Genomic DNA, 26763 nt, shown 5'->3' with positions numbered 1-26763 from the left:
AACTCAAGATTCATCAAAGACCTAAATTTAAGAGTTAAGACTATAAGACTCTTTGAAGAACACAAAGATGTAAATTTTCATGACCTTGGACTAGGAAATGGTTTCTTAGATAAAAAACCAAAAGAAAAAATAACATGTACTTTATCAAAATTAAAAGCTTTTGTGTTTCAAAGGACACCATCAGGAAAGGGAAAAAAAATAACGCACAGAATGGGAGAAAATGTTTGCAGTCCCTGACTTATGACATATTTGAGTTACGACAAACTGCACTTAGGACCATCTTTTTTTTTGTACATCTTACCGTTAGTAATATGTACTATACACAATGGTGTAGTGCATAATTTGCTGATGTTTTTATTCTCAGATGTTCACTCGCAGATGTTCAAAGATTGAGTTTATAAAGATAATGATAATAAAAACAATAATAATGAAAACTAAAAAAAAAAAGAGGTATTTGACTTACATGAGAACCAACTTATGGCAGTCATCGAAACAGAACCCTGTCATAAGTCAGGGACCACCTGTAAATCATGTATCTGATAATGATTTGCATCTAGAATATATATCAAAAAAACTCTTGCAACTCAATAACAAAAAGACAAACAGCCCAATTTAAAAATGGGCAAAGGATCTGAATAGGTAGTTCTTCAAAGAATGAATGGCCAAAAGGTATATGAAAGATGATCAATATCATTAGCCATCAAGGAAATACAAATGAAAACCACAATGAGATACCACTTCATACCCACTAAAAAAAAGGATGGTTAAATTTTAAAAGACAGATAATAACAAGTGTTGATAAAAAAAAAAAAATATGGAGAAATCAGGACCCTCATACATGCCTAGTAGGAACATAAACTAGTGCAGCCACTTTGGAAAAGTCTGACTGTTCCTCAAAAGGTTAAACATAGAGTTGTCATATGACCCAGCAATTCCATTCCTAGGTATATACCTAAGAGAACTTAAAACACATGCCCACAAAAAACCTATACACACATATTCATAGCATTATTCACAGTAGCCAAGAAGTTGAAATAACTCAAATATCAACTGATAAATAGATTTAAAAAATGCAGTATACCCCTTAAGGGGGTCCTGGTGGTACAGCGGTTAAGAGCTTGGCTGCTAACCAAAAGGTTGGTTCAAATCCACCAGCCATTCCTTGGAAATCCTACGGGGCAGTTCTACTGTATCCTATAGGGTCGCTGTGAGTCAGAATCGACTCAAGAGCAATGAGTTTGGTTTTTATACCCATTAAGGAGCCCCTTTATCAGATGATGGATATTTGGGTTTTTTCTACTTCTTGGCTACTGTGAATAATGCTGCTATGAATATTGTGTACAGGGTTTTATGCGGGCATATGTTTTAATTTCTCTTAGGTATATACCTAGGAATGGAACTGCTGGGTCATAGGGCAACTCTGGAAACCCTGGTGACGTAGTGGTTAAGTGCTACGGCTGCTAACCAAAGGGTCAGCAGTTTGAATCCACCAGGCGCTCCTTGGAAACTCTATGGTGCAGTTCTACTCTGTCCTGTAGGGTCGCTATGAGTCAGAATCGACTTGACTACACCGGGTTCTGGGTTTTATGGCAACTCTATGTTTAACCTTCTGAGGAACAGCCAGACTTTTCCAAAGCGACTGCACTAGTTTACATTTCCACCAGCAATGTATGAGGGTTCTGATTTCTCCACATTCTTATCAACACTTGTTATTACCAGTCTTTTAAAATTTAACCATCATTGGGTTTTTTTTTTTTTTTTTTTTTGGTTAGTGGGTAGGAAGTATCTCATTGTGGTTTTCACAGGTAAATGGAAAAATGAAATGTAGTATACTCATTAAGAATCCCTGGTGGTGCAGTGGTTAAAGCATTCAGCTGCCTAACTGAAAAGTTGGAGGTTCGAACCCACCAGCTGCTCCATAGGAGAAAGATGTGGCAGTCTGCTTCCATAAAGACTTACAGCCTTGGAAACCCTATGGGGCAGTTCTACCCTGTCCTACAGGGTTGCTATGAGTAGGGATCAACTCGATGACAGTGAGTTTGGTTTTTGTTTTTGGATTAGTATACCCATTCAATCAATGGGATATTATTTGGCATAAAAGGAATGAAGTACTTATACATGGATGAACCTTGTGAAAGAAGTCATTCACAAAAGGTCATATATCATATGCTTCCATTTATATGAAATGTCCAGAGTAGGCAAATCCATAGAGATAGAAAGTAGGTTAGTGGTTGCCAGAGGCTAGGGGAAGGGAAGAATGGAGAGTGACTTTTAACGGATACAGGGCTTCTCTCTGGGGTGATGAAAATGTCATAAACTTGATTGTGGTGATGGCTGTACAACTCTATGAATATACTAAAGCCACTGGACTGCACACTTTAAATGGATGAATTGTGTGATATGTGAATATATCTCAGTTTAAAAAAAAAAAAGAAGTCATAAAATAATTCCTGAAAGCACATCTGAAAGCACATCTGAGTATTGAACAAGATAACGCTCCCAATATCCTAACCAGAAGTAGCAACGGGTCTGGCTCTTAGAACCTACCAAATGATTTTACAATCACAGGTAATTCAGAGACAGGAGACATCATGTTCAGGGCCTTTTATATGCTAAGACCTCACGAAGGCCCTACAAGGATATGACATCCTGTCTTAGCAAACAAATGTCCATGTCCCTTCCCACTCTGCTCTACAAAGACTCCCCTTTCCAGAGTGACCAGCTGTTTTCCAAGTTGAGGAGATAGCTCTCTATCTTGACCAGTTTCCAAACCAGCTTTCAAATTACGGAAACTTCTCCATAAAGACCCAATGACTCATGGGGGCAAAATGAAGTCAATAAAAAGGGGTGAGGGAATAAATCGACTTTTTTTTTTTTAAAAGACAGAATGGAGTCATCTTTAAAAAAAAAAAAATTAGAGAATACCACCACATCATATTTAAATAAAGAATTAAATAATTGAATAGTTTTAAAATACTCCAATTATATTAAGGAGAGATGAGAGAAGACACAGTGAGAGAAAGAAAGAAGAAAAAAACAAAAGAGACTCTCAAGGAACTCTGACCTGATTAAAATCTTTTAGCCTCTTTACACAAACAGAGCACCTCATCTATAAGCTGCTCCTAATTAAAATCTTTTAGCCTCTTTATACAAGCAGAGCACCTCATCTGTAAGTTGCTCCCAGCCACTGTCCGGGAAGCTACCAGAAGCCTGGATCAGCCAGGGCTGATAGTCTGCAGCTCTCGCTGGTTCCTGAACATCCGCCCCCAGTCCCTGGAACTAGGACAATGACTCCTTACCATGAGAAAAGACACATCGTCTTCCTTCATCTCCATCTGCAGCCGCTCAATTTCACGTGCCAGAGCCTCTGTCTCTTGTGCAAGCTGCTTCATCTTCTCCTCTGCCAGAAGCTGCTTCTGCCTCGCCTCCTCGGTCATGGTGTCCAGGATGGCCTGCTCCTCCACCCTCAGGAACTCTCGAAGCTTGTCAAACTCCTGCCGGATTCGACCTTCCAGCCAGGCAGCCTCTACCTATGGCAGACAGCGAGAGGGAGCTGAGGGCCCTCAAGTCACAGAAGGTCAGACACTGAATCTTATGATCACCTAGCACAGATTTTTAGTACAGGAACGCTAATTTCAAAAAAAATCCTATGTAGAACTCCAACGGATAAAATATGGGGTAGTATTTTATTAGTACAAATCTGTTAAGTTCAAATTTAAAATGGGAAAGTCAAGCAGCATAATGAAATTGTTTTGATAAACTGAAAAATAAAATAAAACAAAATCACCATCTACAGATGACAACTGTAGTCCTATAACACCCTCAAAGTGTAATGTTCTGAGTCTTCAACAGTAGCAAGAAAAATACTTAATGACAGAAATAAATTGTTACAAATACTAACGATTTTAAAAAATATTTGTCTTCCAATCTCAGGGCTTCAAATTTGTTTGATCCAGAGGCTTTCTACAACAGTAGAAAAAGTATTTATTTTAAATAATTACTTACTTTAAAATAAATCATTAATAGCATGCAGAAATAACAACAAAAAGCACAGATAAAGTTTAACAAAGCCATAAATGCATGCAAAGAAAAAGAGAAAGAACGTTTCTCATCTTGGAATGAGAAAGACCTTTCTTAGCATAATATAAAGCTGAGGAGCCCTGAAGAAAGAATGAGATAACTGAATACATACAGAATGAGATAATTAAATACAAAAGTAAGAAGTTCTGTGTGATAAGAGACTATTAACAAAGTTAAACACATAAATAAAATTCATGACCACTACTGGAAAAACAACTCAAAATATGTGTTCTATAAGGGCGGGGGTTTGGGGACTATGGCTTCAGGGGTCATCTAAGTCGATTGGCAAAATAAATTCTATTAAGAAAACATTCTGCATCCCACTTTGAAGTGTGGCGTCTGGGGCCTTAAGTGCTAACGAGCAGCCATCTAAGATGCATCAATTGGTCTCAGCCCACCTGGATCAAAGGAGAATGAAGATCACCAAGGTCACAAGGTAATTATGAGCCCAAGAGACAGAAAGAGCCACATGAACTAGAGACTACATCATCCTGAGACCAGAAGAACTAGACGGTGCCCGGCCATAACCGATGACTGCCCTGACAGGGAGCACAACAGAGAACCCCTGCGGGGGCAGGAGAACAGTGGGATGCAGACCCCAAATTCTCATAAAAAGACCAGACTTAATGGTCTGACTAAGACTAGAAGAATCCCGGCAGTCATGGTCCCCAAGCCTTCTGTTGGCCCAGGACAGGAACCATTTCCGAAGCCAACTCAGCAGACATGGATTGGACTGGACAATGGGTTGGAGAGAGATGCTGATGAGGAGTGAGCTACTTGCATCAGGTGAACACTTGAGACTATGTTGGCATCTCCTGTCTGGAGGGGAGATGGGAGGGTACAGGGCATTAGAAAGTGGCAAAACGGTCACGAAAGGAGAGACTGGAAGGAGGGAGCGGGCTGACTCATTAGGGGGAGAGTAAGTGGGAGTAAGTAGTAAGGTGTATGTAAGTTTATATGTGAGAGACTGACTTGATTTGTAAACTTTCACTTAAAGCACAATAAAAATTATTAAAAAAAAATGTGCTCTAGCAATGCAGGTTAGTAATCACATTTTTGGATTGAAAGTTTAAGATATATACTTATGGCTTGGACAATATGATGACAAAATGACTCCCTGAAAAAATGAAAATGACAAAAAAGAAGTAAAAAATTAATTTATTGAAAAAGAAATGATGAACTAGGAAAAATATGTACAGCACATATAACAGACTCATCATTTTGAATATACAAAGCACTCTTATGAATCCACTAGGAGAAAAACAAACATCCCAAGAAAAAAAGAATGTGACTTGTCATTCTCAGAGAAAAGCAAATGGCTGTTACACGTGTGAAATGATCAATAATCAAATACACGCAAATGAGAACAGACAGCATTGTTGAAATATCAGGCTGGCAAATATTAAGTAAAAGACTGATAATGTTCAGTGTTAGAGTAAAATCTAGGATGATTCCTATTACAATGGAACATAAAGAACAGAAAAGCCAGCAAGTGAAAAATAAACCCTAGTCACCTGCACTGTTGGCAATGACAGCCTCACAATACACAAGTAAATATCAAAACTTTCACTCTACTCATCAAGCTGGATTAGTTGAATTTAAGAGGATATTAATCAAACTGGGATCCTTAGAGTCTTCACATCTAACCATGTTACCCTTTGCTTCAGCAAATAGTTGCCTTTTGGGGGACATCTAAGTTAATTGGCATAATAAAGTGTGTGAAGAAAATGTTCTGCATCCCACTTTGGTGAGTGGCGTCTGGGGTCTTAAAAGCCTGCTAGCTGGCATCTAAGATGCATCAGCTGGTCCCTTTCCACCTGGAGGAAAGGAGAATGAAGAAAACCAAATACCCAAGGAAAATATTAGTCCAGGAGACTGAAGGACCACATAAACCAAAGACTCCACCAGCCTGAGACCAGAACTAAACGGTGCCCAGCTACTACCAATGACCACCCTGACAGGGAACACAACAGAGAGTCCTGGATGGAGCAGGAGAAAAGTGTGGAGCTGAACTCAAATTCACATAAAAAGACCAGACTTCATGGTCTCCCAGAGACTGGAGGAACCCCCGAAACTATGGCCCCTAGATACTCTGTTAACCCAGAACTGAAATCTTCCTGAAGCTCACTCTTTAGACAAAGATTAGACAGGACTATAAAACAAAAAATAGTACACGTGAAGAGTATGCTTCTTAGTTCAATCAGATACATGAGACCAAATGGGTGGATCCTGTCTGGAGGCAGGATGAAAAGGCAGGAAGGGACAGGAACTGATTGAATGGACACAGGGAACCTGGGGTAGAAAGGGGGAGTATGCTGTCACATTGTAGGGATTGCAACTAATGTCATAAAACAATATGTGTATAATTTTTGCATTGGAAATTAACTTGAGCTGTAAACTTTCACCTAAAGCACAATTTAAAAAAAGCTGCTTCTTGCTGTTGCTGTTGTTAGCTGCCATGGACTCGGCCCCCAGCTCATGGCAACCCAGTGTACAACAGGATCGAACTGTCGTGGACCACCAGGTTTTCACTGGCTGATTTGGGAAACAGATTGCCAGGCCTTTCTTCCTAGTCAGTTTAGTCTATAAGCTTTACTGAAACTTCTTCCGCAACACAGCAACATGTAAGTCCACACTGACATAAGGGTGGTGGCTGCACATGATGTGTACTGGCCAGGAATCGAACCTGGCTCTCCCGCATGGAAGGTGAGAATTCTACCACTGAATCACCACTGTCCCCCAGCAAAAAGCTCAGAGTTCCACCATGACTGGATGGGCAGACAGGTCGCTACAACATGGACAAACATGGACAGACTCCTTACATGTCAAGCCAGTCCCATGGCTTTGGCCACAAACGAAATTCATTAGAAGTACAGAAATGAGGCTCTACAATTCCCTGGCCACCACTGAAAAAAAGAACTCAAAATGTGAGCTCTAGCACTGAAGGCGTGTTCTGCTGAAAGTCCACTATATGTTTACAGCTGACAATATAATGATAAAATGGCTCACTGAAAAAGTGAAAAATGTCATCTCTCAAACTGGCTTTATGATCTCTAAGGCATCAGCAGTGAGAAGACTAACATTTGATGAACGAGTTCTCTGTTACTCCCTTCATACACATTAACTTATCTGAATGTTTAAAAGATCCTGTTGTTGTTATTGGGTGCTGTGGAGTCGATTCCACCTCATAACGACCCCATGTAAAAGGGATGAGGAGATTAGCTTGGAGGGATTGAAGGATCTGCCTGAAGCACCAGGCTTGGGTCTGAAAACAGGTGTGCTCTGAGGCTTCTGCCTGGCTCCTCAACATATTGCAATCCTTTTACTCTGTTCCACCAGGTCTGGGGCTCTGATGGAAATTCCTTGGCCAGCTGTTAATGAGGCTCTCTCTTAAGCCTAATCCTCTTCTGTGTATACACGAACACTGCTGGCTACTGCAAGCCCTTTTGGGCAGAGCCCAGCAGCCCGGGCAGGCATGTCTCCTCTATGGTTGTGAGGGCCAAGTGAGCAGTAATTACTAGAAGCAACAGCCTCAAGAAGTGACAGACCACAGCCAGGACAAACAGTGAGAAACCAGGCTGCCAATCAAAACAGGACTCAAATGAAGAGAGGGTACCAAGGTATAACAATGTGAGAGAGGACAGAGGGGAGCCAATTCATTCATTCAACTAACACACATTTATTGATCACCTCTTATATGCCAAGAACTCTTCTAGATACTGGGTACTGTGCCCTGCTTTCCTTACATTCTAATACAAAAATAGAAAAAAGATAATTATAGGTAATGAGCGTTATGAAGACAATAAACAGGGAGATATGATAAAGACTGAAAGGGAAGGTTACTTAGGCTGGGTTGATCGAGAAAAGCTTCTCAGAAAGGACATCTGAGCTGAGATTGTAATGACAGAGATGCTAACCAGGGGAGGATCTGAGAAGTCTCCAAGGGGCTCACCTTGTTTAAGTGTGGCAGGCAGAGGCTGCTGAAGGGGCAGGCAGGAGGCCATGGTAAGCAGTCTGGATTTTATTCTGGGTGTGACAGGAAGCCACAGGGAAGTTTTAAGCAGAGGGGTGAAATAATCAATGCATTTTTCTAAAAGACCCCTCCAGTCCCTAGAGGGAGGGTTGCGAAGCATGAGGGGATGCATGTAGCCCAGTCAGGAGGCTACTGCAGGAGTCCTGGTGAAAGACCACGGCGACCTGGACAGGGATGGTAGCCATGGATACGGAGAGTGCTAGACAGGCATGGTATATTTTGGAGACAGAGGGACAGGATTGCAGATGGCGTGACCATGGGCAGTGACAGGAGAAGAGGAATCACTAATGACTCCCAGGTCATGGTTAGCTTGAACAAATGGGTAAATGGTGAAGCATGGCACATGCTGAAAGTTATTCTTCAGCCATAGTGCAGAGGGCTTTGTTGGCTTTTTAAGCCACTCTCCTGGCTGCTGGCATGGGCATGCCCACGTCTTTAAAGGGGCCAAGGCAGAGTAGACACAGACAGCTTCAGAAGGCCCAGCTCTACAAGGCCGTTAGAGCTGAGAAGTGCAGACTCTGCACCTATGGTCACCTCGTGGGTGACTCAGTCACACCTTCACCTCTTCCCGACTTCCCTGGGGTCCCCAGCCTCCCTACTCAGCCTGAGCCCTCACTTACCTGATTGTGCTTGGCGATGGCCTCATAGGAGCGCCGCATAGCCCAGAAGGCCTTCGCTTTCTCCCGCAGTGCATGCTCCATGTTTCTACACTTGGCCTAATGGGAATGGACCAGATGGAAGCAAAAAGGCAAGTTAGGGCTGGAGACCAGGTCAGACAGCACAGCCACACCACATTTACACTGGAATTCCCACCTTAACATCAGTACAATGCAACGACATTTACTAAGCCTGGTATGTGCCATGCACTGTAGGGCACAGCTGAATAGTAAGTACAATTCCTGGCCTAGAAGCCAAAGTTTACAGCATCCAGGGCCCTATCCTCTAGCCCAGCCCCTTTATCTCACACCTGGTATAGATGGGGAGACAGGGCATCGGCAGTAAAGGGATCTGTTATTTCTCAAGTTGGTCACATTATAGCACAGAAAGGCATCCTGCTTGGGCAAAGCTGGTCCAGGCTGTACTGTGAATCCCTGAGCTGTGAGCGGGGCTGCAGAGTTGGTATGGTCACAGGCTCCCAGCTCTACTTTCTAAACTGAACTGGTTTGCAGTCACTACTAACCAGGTCTGATTATAGGGTAATTCAGTTATTTCACAGAGGGTACAGTTATTCCCAAGAAAGCAGCAATTAAGAAATCAAATGACGTATTGCATTGGGCAAATCTGCTGCAAAAGACCTCTTTAAAGCATTAAAAAGCAAAGACTATGGTGTGTCTGGCTCAAGCCACGGTCTTTTCAATCATCTCGTACGCACACAAAAGCTGGATAAAGAAAAAGGAAGACAGAAGAACTGATGCACTCGAACTGTGGTGTTGGCAAAAAATACTGCATGTACTGTGGACTGCCAGAAGAAATATAACCAGATGGTTCCTTAGAAGTGAGGATGACAAGACTTGGACTTGTTTACTTTAGACACATCATCAGGAAAGACCAATCACTAGGAAAGGACATCATGTTTGGTAGCGAGCCAACAAAAACGAGGGAATCCCTCAATGAGATGGGTCAATATAACAGCCACAACAAAGAACTCAAACACACCAATGGTCATGAAGATGGCACAGGACTGTACAACATTTCATTCTGTTACACTTGGGATTGCCATGAGTTAGCTGCCATGCAATTTAATGGCAACTAACAATAGTTATTTCCATGAGTCCTTACCTAAACTACATGTCCACCCTTACCTCTGCCTTATTCCAATATTCTAATATTGCTTGAATCATGTGAAAAATCTTAATCAGCAAATTCAAGTATTTTTTGTTTAGTAAAGTTTGTTTTTTTATTTTAATTATTGATTCTTATCTTCTCGGTCTACTTGAAAAACTACTATATGCTTTAAGTTGGATTCCTACTTTTTGTATCTAAGACCTATCATATTCTCTCCATCTTTATCCTTTTCTCTCTACATTCTGAGAAAGTGTTTCGAAATCTTCTTTGGAGAAATAGTAAAAATAACTCTAATAGCATTAATGGTGGTGCAAATGGTTAAGCACTCAACTACTAGCTGAAAGATTGGTGCTTCAAAACCACCCAGAAGTGCCTCAGGAGACAGGCCTGGCGGTCTGCTTTCAAAAGGTCACAGCCTTGAAAACTCTATAGAACAGTTCTACTCTGCAACACATGGGGTCACCATGAGTCAGAATTGACTCAATGGCAGCTAATAATAACAACATCATGGCACCCAGTGCTGGGGCCACATAACTCAGAAGCCTCAGTAAACACTGGTCCGTAAGGCTCCATCCCTCCCCCTGGTTATGGGCCTTGCCAAAAAAAAAGCAGGTGATAAATGTTCTTTGGTGCAACTGTTAATCTGGGTAGGGCCTGGCCTATAAGCCAGGGAACAGGGATGGGGACGAGTAGTTGGGAAAAGAGGGAAAGAAGTGAAAAGAGGAAGACTTTTGAGGTGGCTTAAGAGGTACCTGGAACACCCTTAGGTTAGATTTGGCCAGACTGATTCTAAGAAGGCAATCCCAGAAGGAGAAGGAAGTGCTGGGGCTGAGGAAGGAAAAGGCTGGAAGGTAGAGAATGGCCATCATGTCAATCCCATGGGATGGATGAAAAAGGGACCTGGACAAAGCAGTTTGGAGGCCAGGACCGGGTGGGGCTTCAGGGTAGGTCTCATGTTGAAGATGCAAGCCAGCATCACAGCAGAGAGAGAATGGTGGACTGGAGTCAGCAGCCTGGGCTCTAACCCTAGTGTACCACTCTAATGTCCTGTGACTAGAACGAGTCACTGCATTTCTGCAAGTCTCAGCTTTCTCCTCAGTAAAATGTAATCATCTCCTTACAGACCCCTGGAGGGCCTGGCCTGTGTATTTGTGACATCTGCAAGTTTTCTGTGAGCATTCTAAATTAGTGTTCTCGCTTAATCATAATCTAAAAAAAATACTAAGATAAAGCTCTTCTGAGTCACCTTCTAAACAGAGAGCTGATACATGCTTTCAGTTCCTACAACTTCTGCACTGGCATCTGTATGTTGTTAACAACTAACCTGACACCAGGCTCTACTCCTTTAATTGTACTGGCCTAATAATTTTTTTTTTTTTTAATAAGAAAAGAACAGAAACATACTTAACAGGTAAAGGATGTGCTAGAACCAAATGAAGGCCAATTATGTCACATGATTGTTTCACAGTTCTTAAACAATTTTGGGAAATTTTGGCCGGCGAACCAAGCAATCACTTGAAACCAAGCAATCAGGGGAAACAGGGAAATCAAAAGTGTCTTTGCCCAGACTTAATGGTCTGACTGAGACTAGAAGGACCCTGGTGGTCATGGCCCCCAGACCTTCTATTGGTCCAGGATAGGAACCATTCCCGAAGCCAACTCTTCAGACATGGATTGGACTGGACAATGGGTTGGAGAGGGATGCTGGTGAGGAGTGAGCTTCTTGGATCAGGTGGACACTTAAGACTATGTTGGCATCTCCTGCCTGGAGGGGAGATGAGAGGGTGGAGGGGGTTAGAAGCTGGTGAAATGGACACGAAAAGAGAGAGTGGAGGGAGAGAGTGGGCTGTCTCATTACAGGGAGAGTAACTGGGAGTGTGTAGCAAGGTGTACATGGGTTTTTGTGAGAGACTGACTTGATTTGTAAACTTTCACTTAAAGCACAACAAAAATTATTTAAAAAAAAAAAAAAAGTTTCTTTGCCAGAGAAGACCCAGCTACCTAGGAGCAGCAACTTATTAGTTCCAGCAATGTAAGACCTTGTAATTAATATTTTAACTAGAATTTGACTGACTTTACTTTTGTGTGTATTTAACTTGTATACTCTCTTTGGTCTCATTGCTTATATGTGGTATAAGCGAAAGGAAGTTATACTAGTGTAGTGTTTGTACGTATAAAGTAATAAAACAACTGAAGTCATTGTGTTGCCCTATTTCTTCCTTTAAGATGAGTGTGTACATTGGTCAAGTTTGAGGAACCCTTTTAGTTCTAACACTTCTTTAAAGCTCTGGATTAAACACTTAGGGTGATGTTCTGAAATCTCATCAGTCCTTCCCATGGGGCCCCGCTGCACTTAGGACAAGACCCCCGATCCTCAATGTGCCCATCAGTGCCCTGCAGCATCAGGACTACCACATTTCTCCTTCAGGATGCCTCTGTTATTGCAACCAGCCCCTGTTCCCCAGGTGTAACATTCTGCCAACACTCCCTGCCCCACCATCGCTGTGGCTGCTGCCTTTTCATGGAGCTAACTCCTTCTGAGCCCTAAGGTCTCTGGGAAGTCACTTCCTCAGAGACTCTTTCCTGTGCCCCACCAGACCAGATCAGGCCTCCCTGTTATAATCATGCAAATGTCACAGTCTGAAACTAATCCATGTCTATCTGATTCCATGAAGGCAGAGGGTAGGACTGTCCTGTTCTCTACTGGATCCCCCGTACCTCACACTGTGCCTGGCATGTAGTAGATACTCAATAAATAGCTGCTGTCAGTATCCCCACCCACACCCTGATCAGCTCTCCACACGGCTTCCAGAACAGGGTAAGTTTTACCCTTAGAGAAGCTTCCCTCAGAGTCCACGAGCCAGAGTGGGAGCTGAACAAGGCCCCCGGTGAATTCTGGAGCTACTTGCTCTGTGACTTTGAATGAGTTACTTAACCTCTCTGAGACTTAATTTCATTGTCTGTAAAATTGGGATAATAGTACCTAACTGGCAGGCTGAATAACCGCCCCCAAAGTGGCCCATATCCTAATCCCGGGAATCTGTGACTACACACACACACACACACACACACCTGTTGCCGCTGAGTCGATTCCAACTTACAGTGACCCTATAGATCCTATAGCAACTTTACAGGAGAGAGTAGAACTGCCCCCATGGAGTTTTCAAGGAGCACCCAGTGGATTTGAACTGCTGACCTTTTTAGTGAGCAGCCATACCACTTAACCACTACTCCACCAGGGTTTCCGAACCTGTGACTATGTTACCTTAAATGGCAGGAGGGGCTTTGCATATGAAATTAAGGTAAGGATCTTGAGATGGGAGATTATCTTGGATTATCTGGTCAGGCCCAATGTAATCACCAGGGTCCCTGTTAGAGGCAGGGGGTAGAGTTAGGGTCATTGAAGGTCATGTGATGAGGAATGCAGAAGTTGGAAGGATGTACTTTCAAGACAAGGGAAGGGGCCTCTAGAAGCTGGAAATAACAAGGAAATGGATTCTCCCCTAGAGCTTCCAACACCTTGACAGTAGGAATTCTGACCGCCCAAACTCTAATAAAAAGTTTTTGTTGTTTTAAACCACTCCACTAAAAAATCCATTGCCATCAAGTCGATTCTGACTCATAGTGACCGTAGATGTTTGTGGTAACTTGTTACAGCAGCAATAATAAACTTTTGTGAGGATTTAAATTTGGTGACACTTGTAAACACTTAAAAGCACTTACACACACACACCTGTTGCTACTGCGTTGATTCCAACTCATAACGACCCTTTAGGACAGAGTAGAACTGCCCCATACGGTTTCCAAGGAGTGGCTGGTAGATTCGAACTGTTGACCTTTTGGTTACCAGCTGAGCTCTTAACCACTGCACTACCAGGGCTCCGTAAAAGCACCTAGCACTTGTTAAGCGTTAAAAAAGCCCTAGCTGGTATGATGGTTAAGATTGTGTGTCAACTTAGCTGGGTCAGGATTCTCAGTGTTTGTATGTGATCACTCCCATGATAGTATCTGCTATGAGTAGCTGATCAGTTGAAAGGGAGTTTCCTTGGGAGCATAGCCTGCATCTGAATATAAGCAGATGTTCCGGCTTTTTGCTTGCTCTTGATCCTACGGCTGCCTCCTGTTCGTCTGACCTCTGGTTCTTGGGACTTGAGCTATCAGTTTATCTGCTGATCTTGGGATTTGTCCATCTTCACAGCCAGTAAGCAGAGCCCTGCTCTTCAACCTGCCAATCTTGGGCTCGCCAGCCCCTGCAGCTATGTGAATCAGGAGAAGCCTTTCGGTCTTCCCTGCCAATCCTGGGATTTGTTGATATTCACAGCCTGTGAGCAAGAGCCCTACTTTCTGACCTGCCAATTTTGGGCTCTTCAGCCCCTGCAGCTACATGAATCAGGAGAAGCCTCTATCCTAATCCAGACTTGGGACATTCCAACCTCTACAATCATGTGAGCCATTTCTTTGATATAAATCTCTCTCTATATATATTTACATGCTTTACTGGCTTTGCTTCTCTAGAGAACCCAGCCTAAAACAGCTGGTATGATTATTTTTCCTGGGTTCCTCATATAGTTGCCCAAATAATCTTCCTAAAGCACACATCTCATCACAAAATCCTCTATTTAAAATCTCTTAGGCCTCCTCATTGCACACTGGAAACCCCGCTCTGAGCTAGCCCTTCTCACCTCTGGAGCCTTTCCATACCACTTGCTCTCCCCGCCCCCCACCTACCCTCCAATCACACAGACTACAACCTGTAAGTCACAGATTCTGCTACACATTCTAAACAGTCTCTGTGGCTTTGTGAAGAATGCACTTGCCCTCCACTCCCCATTCATCGCTCTTCCGTATTTTCTTGATGGCAATTATTACCACTTGAATTTATCACGTCTATTTACTGTCTGTCTGGCTTCTCCCCAAGAAATATGAGCTCCATGAGGCAAGGGGCCTGTCGGTTGACCTCTGCAGCCTCAGCACCCAGAATAGGTCCTGGGACACGATGGGCACTCAGTGCATATGTGCCTAATAAGTGAGTGAATTCCACCCTGCTTCAGGCTGACTCCAATCATCTTGTATTCTCCTCAGATCTTTTGGGCCTGGACTACTCCCAATCTCCTCAGATATCACCCTTCAACTGCTCCCTACAGTCTTCAGGGTAAAAGCTGAGCCTCCAGGCTCCCTGGCTCCTCTTCCCTCACCATCCCTACTCTAAGCAATTGTTGTCAAGTTGATTCAGACATATGGTGACTCCATGTGTATCAAAGTAGAATTGTGCTCCATAGAGTTTTCAATGGCTGATTTTTCAGAAGTAGATCTCCAGGTCTTTCTTCAGAGGCACTTCTGAATGGACTTAAAGCACATTAACCGTTGGCACCACCCAGGGACTCCATCCCCATTCTAAGTACTCGGAAGTTCCCTTGTGCCTGGAAACTCAGGCTTCCCCGCTTTTGGATTCTTACATATGCTGTTGTCTCTGACCGAAATACTTTCCTTCATCCCCTTCACCTAGCTAACACTTCCTCATCCCTCAGGTCTCTGCTTGAAGCTCCTTGAGGGTAGGAATTGCTGTCTATCTCATCTTCTGCAATATCTCTGGCACCTGGCAATACAAGGCACCTGCTGAATAAACAGAAAGCTGTCTTTAGATCACAATATACCTCCCTGGTGCCTGGTTTCACTGTTCTTGAACCCTTGCTTGGCCCCAACCTGTGGCCTTTGCCTTAGTACTCTTGGTCTTGACCCCTGCCCATGTCCTCATCTGTACCTCCCCAGGCCCACAAGGATTAATCATGGCTTGATCCATGGTTCCCCCACTAGTTTACTTCAGGTCTCCCAAATCAGTATCCAGCACATCTGCCTTGTCCTAAAGCTCCTCCAAGTGTCCAGTGTCTGGAAACTAGGCATTGGGTTCTTAAACTGCCTCCTTTTCAGTACACTCAGCTTCTCACCAGTGTTTTCCAAGCTGTGAGCAGTCCCATTTATTAGTATGGGGTGAAATAAATTTAGTGTTTCACAACCTGCATATTTAAAAAAATAAAATAAAATAGAAACAGAAAATGTCAGAGTACGATGGACGTTTTCACAAAACTTTTGTTGCGAACAATACGTATGTATGGGTGTTTTGGGTCACGATGTGAAATGTATTTTTTACTATGGGCTAAGGTCAAAATTTTGAAAAATCCTGAGTTAGGCTAACCCTTATTTTTTGATCATTCTCCCATACTCCACCAAAGAATTCTCCAGGTTACTTTTGCCTATAAATTGCCCCTTGGTTTACTTATAGCCACTGGAACTCTAGACACTGGGATGCTGAGAAAGTGACCCAGAATAATCAGCTGGCTGGAGCCAGAAGCCTCCCATAGCTATGTATGTCCGTACACTGTCAGATCAGGAAGTAGGTGACCGATTTTAGATCTTAAGGCTCCATATACCTGGCCAGGTCTTGGCGCCCTCCCCCACCTCTAAATAGAGTGTGCCAAGTTCAAGGCTTCCGGGACATTACCCACATGACTGTGCTTCTCACAGGGGTATGGGCCACACCCCGCTGGCATAAAGAGATTCAAGGCCTAAACCCATCAGAAGCAGGGTTGTCTTGAAAACATCAGGTAACCCCAGCTCTCACTTCCGGTTTACATTCTCTCTGCTCCCATCTCGGCCCCCTGGGCTGGCCTTGACAACACAGCAGCCTCTGTAGGTAACCAGAGTCGGGAAAGCGGGTGTCCTGAGGAGGCACCAACAAGCCGGGAGCAGAAGAGGAGACGGAAGGCTGGACTGGCGGACGTGGTGTCAGGACGTTGGGTTCCGGTCCTGGCTCCGCCACCACGTGTGCGCTCCGGTGATCACCAGCTCTGTCTGGGCGTACTCTGGGCACTCACATGCACGCACTGTCCCGGCTGACCAGACCTCGGCCAAGCGCCGGTTCAGGTCTACCGTTCTGGACGCTGGGCCCGCGCCCACCTCCCGCACACTGCTGATCTTACCCGAAAGTCATGAGCAGTATCCTTCACTGGCTGCACGCGGTGCCCCTGGTGCCGGGGGTCAGCTTGGCACGAGCAGCACAGCAGCTCCTTGTCCTCGAAGCAAAAGAGATTGAACTGGGCGCGATGCAGGCGGCAGAGGCGCGGGGATCGGTGCCCGGTCCAGCGCGCGCCCTCAGCCTCCTCTCGCAGCAACTTCTCCACCAGGTTGTTGAGGGTGTGGTTGGTGCGGAGGTCGGCAGGGGACGCGCGGTCCTTGCAAACTGGACAGGTGGGCGCCACCTGCACCTCCCAGCTGCGGGTCACGCACATGCGGCAGAAGTTGTGCCCGCAGCGCAGAGTGACGGCGTCGCGGAAGGGGTCGTAGCAGATCGCGCACAGCAGCTCCTCCTTGAAGGAGCGGGAAGGCCCGGGGGACGCGGCGGGGCTCGGCTCCATCTCAGGAGCCGCGGGCCCAAGCGCCGGCAAGTTTCGTTCTTCCACTCGGCTCGCGGCTTGCAGCCCCCCGATGGGCGGTGCCAAGGCCCCTGAAAGATGAGTGACAGCGGCGCTGGCCAGTCCTGCGGGGCGCGGTCGGGCGGCTCCTCCCCAGTTCCGGTCGGCCCAGGAAACCCCGGAAGGCCTGGGCGGGACCGGAGTGCCTGGTAGTCCCCGCGTGGTCCGATTCCAGCCAATGCTAGCGGGCGGGGCAGGCCAGTTTAGGAAAGGAGAAAAAATCAACTGTGCTGGTAGGTACTTCCCTGCTTTTGGAAACCTACTTCCGATTTGAAATGGAAATGAAGTCTAGGAACCCTTGCCGTAACCAGTCAGAAATCTCGGGCGGGCTTGGTGGCAGAAGCCAGAACTTGAAGCTTCCTTGTTCCCAAGCAGAGGCTTGGTCTTAAAGCGCCCTTAGAATCTTCATTATTTAAGAGTTTATAGTGCGTTTTCAAAGACATGTCTCTGCTCTTGCGTTGTTTGTTTACTTATTTTGGCCAGTCTTACCCTGGCCCACTGAAAAAAGGAGAAAAGGGATGAGGGAAGGAGGTATTGCGAAGACCCGACTCTTGTCTGTGGTTGAAAAAGTGTACAAGTCATAATCTTTAAAAATCTATGTTCTCATCTGTAAAATGACCATACTATCTCCAAGAGATATGAGGATTAAAGTGAAGAAAAAATGGAACGTGCTCATGACATTAGGCAGGCTCCCATTAAAACAGATTAGGGCTTCTGCAAAGATAGCTATGGGAACCAGAATCTAGGCTGAATTCTTGCGTGGTATTGTGGGCGGGAATCCCTCCAACTCCCAATTCCTTAGTTTTTTCACTTTACAGTATTCAGATGGAGGACTCCTTTTCCCCTAACGCGCTTCGAGTCTGTTCTTCACAGGAGAACAATGGAGACAGCCCTCCATAGGTCTCTGCTGTATTTTTTGAGCAGAAGCACTGACTGCCTTTTCCAAGGATGTTTCTGTGGTGAACAGAATTAGTCCAGGCTTTCAGGTCTTCAGGTAGGCTTAGCATCCATTATAAAGGATTCGGTTTCTCTAAACTCAGCGTTCCTCCCTGCACGTGTTAAATTCACCTGACCCTCATCAGATAGCTTGGAAATTGGGGGCTCTGGAAACGCCCACATGATGATACTCTGACGACTGCTATTGCTGTGAGTAATAAACTGTCTTTTGATGCTGACCCAGGAGTCTCATGTCTTTTACCAGCATCCATTGAGATTGTGGCAGGGCAGGGTAAAATCTCAGACCCTTTAGAGTTCTTAAGAATTTCCTTCCAAACATTTCCTCAAAATAGTCCTTTCCCCCACGTGTCAAAGGGATGAATTTCACTAGTTCTTACTGCCCTCTTCAGTGTTTCTTATAAGTAGCTAAAAGTATAGATTCCTGGGCTCGCTTCGGATTAATTTACCTCTTCGGTGGGAGAAACCCAGGAATCTGCATTCATACTTGGCTCTCCAAATGATTCTTAGGCACATTTAAGTTTGAATACCTTTGTTCCAGCTTTAGTCCAGGTCTCCAGTTACAGCTGTTTGTTTCAGAAATTAGTCCTAGAGACAATATCCAAAAAGCCCACAAGATGGGACTAATAACCACACTCTACAGTTGCCACCCTGGAAATCTTGTCTCCTCTAGTCATGTTCTTTTATCTGTGTGTCCCAGTTGCTCTCTGAATCGATCTGTCTTGCTATCTATGTGTTTCATTCTGTTCTCACATGATTTTCCTTATTTGTTTTATTTTTATCATACTCTCTCTGAGTGGGGCCACAAACAAAAACAAGGGTGAAGAGTAGAAATTAACATTTTGTTTTGAGTAGAACACAAAAGTTAACATTAAACCAGTAAGGTTCTCTGGTCTTTCTAGAAATCAGAAAAAGACTTGGTTCCATTCCAAGCTCCACCACTAACCCAGAGCATGACCTCGGGCAAATTATTTCACTTTTCTTACTTCCATTTCCTCAGCCATAAAGGAGAGATGGAACTAATTGCTCCAAGTCCTTTCCAGTTCAGACACTCTGAAATTGTTGTATCTTTTGCATGATTTCAGTAAAGAGGGAGACTAAGACTTAGCTAGAGACCAGGGCAGACAGAGATCTTGGTGACTATAACCGATCAGTTCCCAACTTCAGTTTCTCTTTCAGTGAGAAGGACTTTCTTCAGAGGACTCTGAAGTTCAGGGCCTCTGTATACTAGTTAAACTACAGGCAGTCCCCAGATTATGAATGAGTTCTGTTCCTAAATCTGTCTTTAAGTCTAATTTATATGTAAATCGGAAGAGTTCGGTATGGTTTGTATCTAATGTGAGTTCGTCAAATGTTTGTCTTAGTATATAGTAAATAGTGTACCTTTCTATGCATAAAAAACATTAGAGAAACCCTTCCAGATACACAAAAATATCTTTAACATAAAATACAATAATAATAATGTTTTGATGCACACTGCAAAGTAGCACCCGCTTGAATTTATGAAACATTGTATGTACCTCAAATTTGTAATACAATAGGCTTTACGGGAGTTGGTTCGTAACTACGGATTGTACCCCGGGACTGCCTGTACTACAGAAGCCTGCTCACAGTTCTTGCTGCCTCTAACTTCCCTCAAACATTCCTGCCGGTCACTGCTAGATTTCCAAACCCCGTACCGTCATCATGTAAATTTATGTAAGGTGTGATAACTTATTAAACATGTCAGGAAAAGCGATTCCTACATGCAGAGAGAAGAGGAAGAAATGCCTCCACCCCCCCTTAAAAGCAGTGAATTAGAAAGAGGCTGCTGCAAATAAAAGGGAGAGATCATTAGATTAGGTAAAAAATAATAAAAATAAAAATGACTGTATGCCTCCTAAAAGAAACCCACTTTAAATATAAGGTATCCATGGGTGGTGCAAACAGTTGACATGTTCAGCTGCTAACTTACCTCTTTTCTGTAGCCCATTTTAGTGGAAAATATTTACATTTTCCTTCTCTGACAGGTTTCTGCCTTATACAGGTTCTGACTTTCGCAGGTTTTACTGTAATTATTTAAGACAAACACTAATGACAGAAAATTATTTGATGAAATTAAATCCTTAAATAGTTGGTTTCTGAAAATGTAAGTGCTCCTCTGGAAGTTTTGAAATACATAAAAGCAAATAATCCACAAAATGTGGTACCAGATTTATGGGCTGCCCTAAGAATTTTACTTATGCTACTGGTGGCATATGCTAGTTGCAAAAGTTTTAATAAACTAAAATTACTAAAACTTATCTGAGATCTAATTTGACAAAGGACAGCTTGAAATCTCTTACTGTCTTAGTAATTGAAAATAGCATAGTCCAAAAACTAAATCTTAAATGGTTCAAATTTTTGCAGATTTAAAAGCAAGAATATTTTTTTTCAGAAAACAGTCTTTTTTAAGAGTTTCTTATATGTAGTTACTTATACAATTATACATGTTTGTATTTTGTTTTGATTATTATGTTTTTAACAAGAACAATTGTGTCTTTTTTCTGTATGTACCAGTTATAATCAGGGGCTGACCGCCCATATGTTTATTTTTGTTTCATAATAGTTGTAATAATAATAATGATGATGTGATCACTAAAGAAAATGTGATTTTTTATATTTGATGTAATCTGTGTACAATACTTTACTTGTATATGTGTTTTCAATATTTATTTCTTACTTCGTTGTTTAGTTATCTAGTACTCCTATAACAGAAATACCACAAATGAGTGGCTTTAACAGACATTTATTTTCTCACAATTAAGAAGCAAGAAGTCCAAATTCAGGGTGCCGGCTCTAGGGGGGAAATCTTTCTGGGCTGTGGGGGAAAGTCCTTGCTCTTTGGAGCTTCTTTCTGTTCCTGGTCAATCTTCATGTGGGTTGGCATCTACCTTCCCTCATGTTTGCTTTTTTGCTGCTGCTTAATCTGCTTTTCTATGTCAAAAAAGATTGATTTAAGACACACCCTACACTAATACTGACTCATTAACATAAGAAAACCTATTCCCAACTACGGGGCTAGGGGTTAGGATTTACTCCACGTATTTTGGGGGAGCACAAATCAATCATAACAGTCACTAAGCATATTTTTGTTACTTTATTTTTCTCCTTTGTCAATTTGTATTTGAAATAAAGTAAACAAATAAGTAGACTTTTTTTCTGGGGCTGTTATATTAAAGGGAGACACAGACACTCTCTGCCTGGGCTGTGAAAATATCTTCATGAGGCCCTCATTGAAGCTGATTTTCCATGTTTCTGAAATTTATCTTTAAGCACTCAATTATTTTATTTCAAACATTTGAAAAGAAATTTGCCTGAAAATAGATGCTTTTTTTTCTTTAGGGTAAAGGATGTAGAATATAATTTAAACTTTTCTTCATGATTTATCAAAATAGACAATAATTACTGTTCTGTGCTGAGTAATAAAGTGATGTCCTCAGGAGTTAATGAAGTGTGTATAGGACTGTTGGTCTCTGTTCATTCAGTAAAAAGCCACAGATGCCTACATTTTGAGGGTTTTTGGGTGACAGACGGGTTTGCAGTACAAATTGGCAATTTGAACCCACACAGCAGGGCAACCAATTAGTTTCTGTAAAGATTACAGCTGAGAAAACCCTCTGGGGCAGTGGTACTCTGTAACACATGAGGTCACTGTGTGTCCAAATTGACACAACGGCAACAGGTTTGATTTTTGTGTTTGTGTTTTTTGCTTGTTTGTTTCCTTTCTAGAGGGTTATTGTCACTAATAAGGAATCTGCCTGTTAACAACCTGCTTCTACTTCCTAGTTGATGCTTTCAGCCTAGTGTGGGCTGGGACCGGATGGCCAAGTCTACAATGGCAAAACTAGGTTCATACTGTCAGTCCGTTGTTTCCGAGTTTACCCATAAACTGGGGGGAGGGGGAAGGGCAGATGGGCACGCTCACAGGTGAGGTAGAGGTTTAAAGCCAATAGGGCCAAAGTCCCAGAAGTTATGGAGCTGACTCAGGAGTGGGCAGAAGCACAGAGGCAGGCGTAGCCTCCAAGCAGTCACTCTCTACAGGAGTAGCCTGCCCCCCACAGCTCTGCAGCTCCCTTGGACAGCTCCAGGAGTACTCAAGGCTGTGGAAACCACATTGCCTCTGTGGCCTCGGGGATCTGCCTGTAGCTCTTTAATGGGAAATAAGAAACACTGTTCATCTCATCTGCACATTTGCGTACCAAATAAACTTCTCAATGGATTCACTTTGGATTATGTCCAGGAACCCATTTTTAATAGTTATACCTGGACATAATCCATGGCATTTATTGTCTGCCTTGAGCCACAGCATTACGCAAGGAAATTTACATGTGTTATTTCTCATTCTCCCAACAGCCCGGTAAGGTAAATTATTCCCATTTATAGATGAGGAAATTGAGGTTCTGCCTTAATTTGTGTCTAAGAGAAAAAAGGCTAAATGATGAGTTATTAGAGTACAGTTTAGGCTGCAGTATCAGAGAGACCCAAAATAAAGTGATTTAGACAAAATGTCTCTTTCTCTCAAATGGGTCCAGACTCTGTCCAGGGCTAGCATGGTGGTTTGATGGCATTAGGGACCCAGGCTTCATCTCTTACGTTGCTCTGCTCTTCTCAACATGTGTTTTCCATATCATAAACCAAGATGGCTGCTCCAGTTTCCATCCAGCAAGAGGGGAAAAGGGACTAATGGAGGGCGTGCCTGCTCTCGTTAAGGGCACGATCCTCAAGGTGCACGCGTAGCTTCTGTGATCCATAGAGTTTTCGTGGGCTAGTTTTCAGAAGTAGATCGCCAGGCCTTTTCCTAGTCCATCTTAGTCGGACGCTCTGCTGACATCTGTTCAGTTCTGTGGCACCATAAAAGCCTCCACTGACAGGCAGGTGGTGGCTGCACATGAGATGCATTAGCCTGGAGTCAAACCTGGGTCGCCTGCATGGAAGGTGAGAATTCTACCACTGATCCACCAAGGCCCCCAGGGGCTGGTTAGGTAAACTCACAAGTTTTAGGCTTAAGACAGAACATGAATGGGCTGGGGTGGTGGGGGGGAGTGCAATAAGGCTAGATAGAAAAGGATGAATAGGATGTATTCCTGGAAGTAGTCCCAGGACTTAGAGATCGAATGACTATGGGGTAGTGAGGGAGAAGGGAGAGTCCACAGTGATTTTTTTAGCACTAGGGGCCTGGGGGAATGTTGACACTCATGGGGAAAACTGAAACAGGGCCTGTCTTGGGAGTAATATGATACCTGGTTGTAGACATGAATCTGGGATGAGGGTGGAACATCTAAATGGAAAAGTCCTGCAGCCAAAGAGGACATTTGGTCAAAGTATTTTTTTCCTTATAGTTTTCTCCTTCAGTTGACTCAGCCATATGTTTCTCCCCCACCCCACCTCACTCCCAACCAGGTCCTTCCACAATGGCACTTTCTCAGCTTGAGACAGACAGAATTATAGAGAAGGGAAATATTTTGCTCCCCTGGTCACTATCATAACCCACAATGACCCAGAGAATTTGTATAGAAGTATAAGGCTCCTGAAGGCATTTGTGACAGATTTTTTAAAAGGCAGGTAGCAGGTAGAAATGTGGGACCCTGTCTCCTGAACCCCTCATGTGCTACAATGGACAGAATATGAGAAGTGAAGGCAGAGTTGGCCACACTGTATAGTTTCTCAAGGTCTCTTTCATAAGTGAAAGCTATGATTCTGTGAGTGCTCTTCCACAAGTAAAACCTATGATTCTAAGAGTTAGGTTTTGGAGCTTTAAAAGTCGCTGAAGAATTCAACAACATACAAAAATTAAAAAAAAAAAAAAACTCATCTTCCCTGGTGAGATTGTAGTTCATTTATTTGGCCACACTGGGGCAGCATACACAAACTCCCTTTTCTTAAACTGGTCTCTGAAGTCACTTTGCAATTTTAGTTCCCACTGCCACCATCTGACATTTTAGTTTCCCCTGCCACCATCCCAGTACAGACCCTCAACAATTCGCTTAGGAATCTAACCTTCACATAACTCAATCTTCGTACCTCATTCCCATGAGCAAGAATATAGTGGCCACTTAACTGCCTGAAATGGAGAAAAAAGTGAAGTTGTCAATGATTTCATTCTACTTGAATCAACATCCATGGAAGCAGCAGTCAATAAATAAAGCAACATATTGCACTGAGTAAATCTGCTGTAAAAGACCTCTTTAAAATTTTCAACAAGAGCAAAGATATTTTGATGACTAAGTCACACCTGACCCAAGCCATGGTCTTTTCAATCGCGTCATATGCATGTGAAAGCTGGACAGTGAAAAAGAAGACAGAAGAATTGATGCATTCAAACTGGTGTTGGTGAAGAATATTGAATACCATGGACTGCCAGAAGAATGAACAAACCAGTCTTAGAAGAAATACAATCAGAATGCTCCTTAGAAGTGGGGATGGCAAGACTTTGTCTTCCATACTTTGAGCATGACCTCAGAAGGGACAATCACTGTCTGGTAAAATCATGTTTGGTAAAGTAGGGTCAGCGAAAATGAGGGAAACACTTAATAAGATGAATTGACACAATAGTCCCAGCAATGGACTCAAACATATCAATAATCATGAAGATGGTGCAGAACCAGGCAATGTTTTGTTCTGATGTACATAAGGTTACCATAAGTCAGGGTCAACTGAAGGGCAACTAACAACAACGATTGCCTGGACCCCTCTGATATTTACCTTCCAATATGATCGGGTGGTGGTTGTTAGCTGCCGTCAAGTCAATTCCAACTCATGGTGACCCCGTGTGTGCAGCGTAGAGCTGATCCACAGAGTTTTCAAGGCTGTGATCTTTCAGAAGCAGATCACCAGGCCTGTCTTCCAAGGTACCTCTGGGTGGGTTCGGAGTGCCAACCTTTTAGCTAGTAGTCCAGGGCTTAACTGTTTGTACTACTCGGGGACTCCATAAAACCAAAACCTATTGTCATTGAGTTGATTTCGACTCATAGTGACACTATAGGACAGAATAGAACTGCCTCATAGGGTTTCCAAGGCTGTAAACTTTACAGAAGCAGACTGCCACATCTTTCCTGCAGAGCAACTGGTGGGTTCAAACCACAGACCATTCAGTTAGCAGCTGAACTCGTAACCACTGTGCCACTAGAGTTTCGTAGGGACTCCTTACCCACCTACATTTCCCAAGTCATCTTTCTTAATTCGAGCTTACCCCTTTCTGACTTGCCTTGCCTCCTCAAGCCCTAGCCAAGGTCCCCCCTCAAGCACCACCTACTATGTGCAGCTTTCCCTCACCCACCCAGCCACCTTCTCTGACTGCTGTGCAGCTGCCAGTGCTACCTGCAAGTCTCCACGAGTGCTGGGAACACGACGAATCGGTGAATAGGATGAATGCAAGCTCCCGCAGTTATGGCTGTGAACTCCCATCAGATGGGTTGTGAGTTGCCATGTTTTGGAGGGTGGGCCCAGAGATTCTGATTTTCAGTAGACCTGGAGTAGTGACTGCATTGTAAAGAGCTGCAGGATCACACTTTCAGAAACATTGACTTTCCGGCTTTGTGCCTTGGACCTGTTAATAAATTTTACTATGTTTCTGATTTCTTTTCCAAAACTGGGGATAATTAAATGAAATCCGGTAAATTAAGTGCTTCCTTAGCACAGTTGTGGGCACTCAGACATGCTGGCTTTTCCTACTGTTCTGGTCCCCTAAATCAGAGTGGGGTGAGGGATTGTCAGCAGAGCTGTTGTGTATTCACACATGCGGCTGAAGAGTACGCACACTGCACAGCTCCGGGGGCTGCCATTCTCTGGAACTATGTGAATAGCATCCTGTAGAGCTCTGCAATGGCACAGCTTCGGGAGTCAGATCCCAGCTCTTCACAGGCGAGAATAAAGAAGTTTGGGGCAGGGGCTCTGGAAAGGAACTTTGAGGATGGTGGGTGACACAGAGTATACTCCAGCTTTTTGACCTCAGGTCAAGTCCACCTACTCCTACTTAGGAGAGTATAGGATTTCAAGGCTGTGACCTTTTAGAAGCGGATCACCAGGCCTTTTTTTTGAGGCACCTCTGGGTGAATTCGAACGGCCAACCTTTTGGCATTTAACCATTTGAGCCACCCAGGGACTCCTGAATCTCTCTAGTGAGAGTAAAACGGTGCTAAGTGCCCTTGAGTTCCTGCCCCAAATCTCACCTGGGTAAAGAGGTGGACCAGCCTCTTTATTTGGGGAGTAAAGTGGACCGAGGTGGGACAGGAAGAGGCTGCTCAGCTTTTCTCACCTTCCTTGTGCCACCCTCTGGTCCTGCCCTATCACCGCTCAGGGACTTGGTCCTTGATGTTCAGGGACTTGGACCAGTTCTGCCAAAGCCCCTGGAGATACTCACCTGATCTCCTGTGCCCCCAAGAAAGGACTAGGGCTGCTCTAGGAAGTGGAGAGCCTAGAAAA

At 43.7% G+C, this 26763-nt stretch overlaps 1 protein-coding gene across 2 annotated transcripts in view; it reads right to left on the bottom strand.

Annotated features, from left to right (window-relative positions):
- TRIM35 (tripartite motif containing 35) overlaps positions 1–17419 on the bottom strand; it is a 29163-nt gene extending 11744 nt beyond the window's left edge. Inside the window, exons 1-3 of one of the 2 annotated variants that reach the window (XM_049866058.1) lie at positions 16876–17419; positions 8734–8829; positions 3300–3530 (exon numbers count right to left, since the gene is read on the bottom strand). In XM_049866058.1, the coding sequence (XP_049722015.1) occupies positions 3300–3530; positions 8734–8829; positions 16876–17310 (762 nt within the window). In that variant the 5' untranslated portion in view covers positions 17311–17419. The remainder of the gene's footprint in view (positions 1–3299; positions 3531–8733; positions 8830–16875) is intronic. The other variant, XM_049866057.1, reaches the window with a different exon arrangement.
- Positions 17420–26763: the final 9344 nt, after the last annotated feature.

This window comes from Elephas maximus, chromosome 22 (genome assembly GCF_024166365.1).
Source record: "Elephas maximus indicus isolate mEleMax1 chromosome 22, mEleMax1 primary haplotype, whole genome shotgun sequence".
NCBI classification, from domain to species: Eukaryota; Metazoa; Chordata; class Mammalia; order Proboscidea; family Elephantidae; genus Elephas; species Elephas maximus.
The sequence above is the reverse complement of the archived record's forward strand: the minus strand, read 5'-3'. Positions and strand labels throughout refer to the sequence as shown.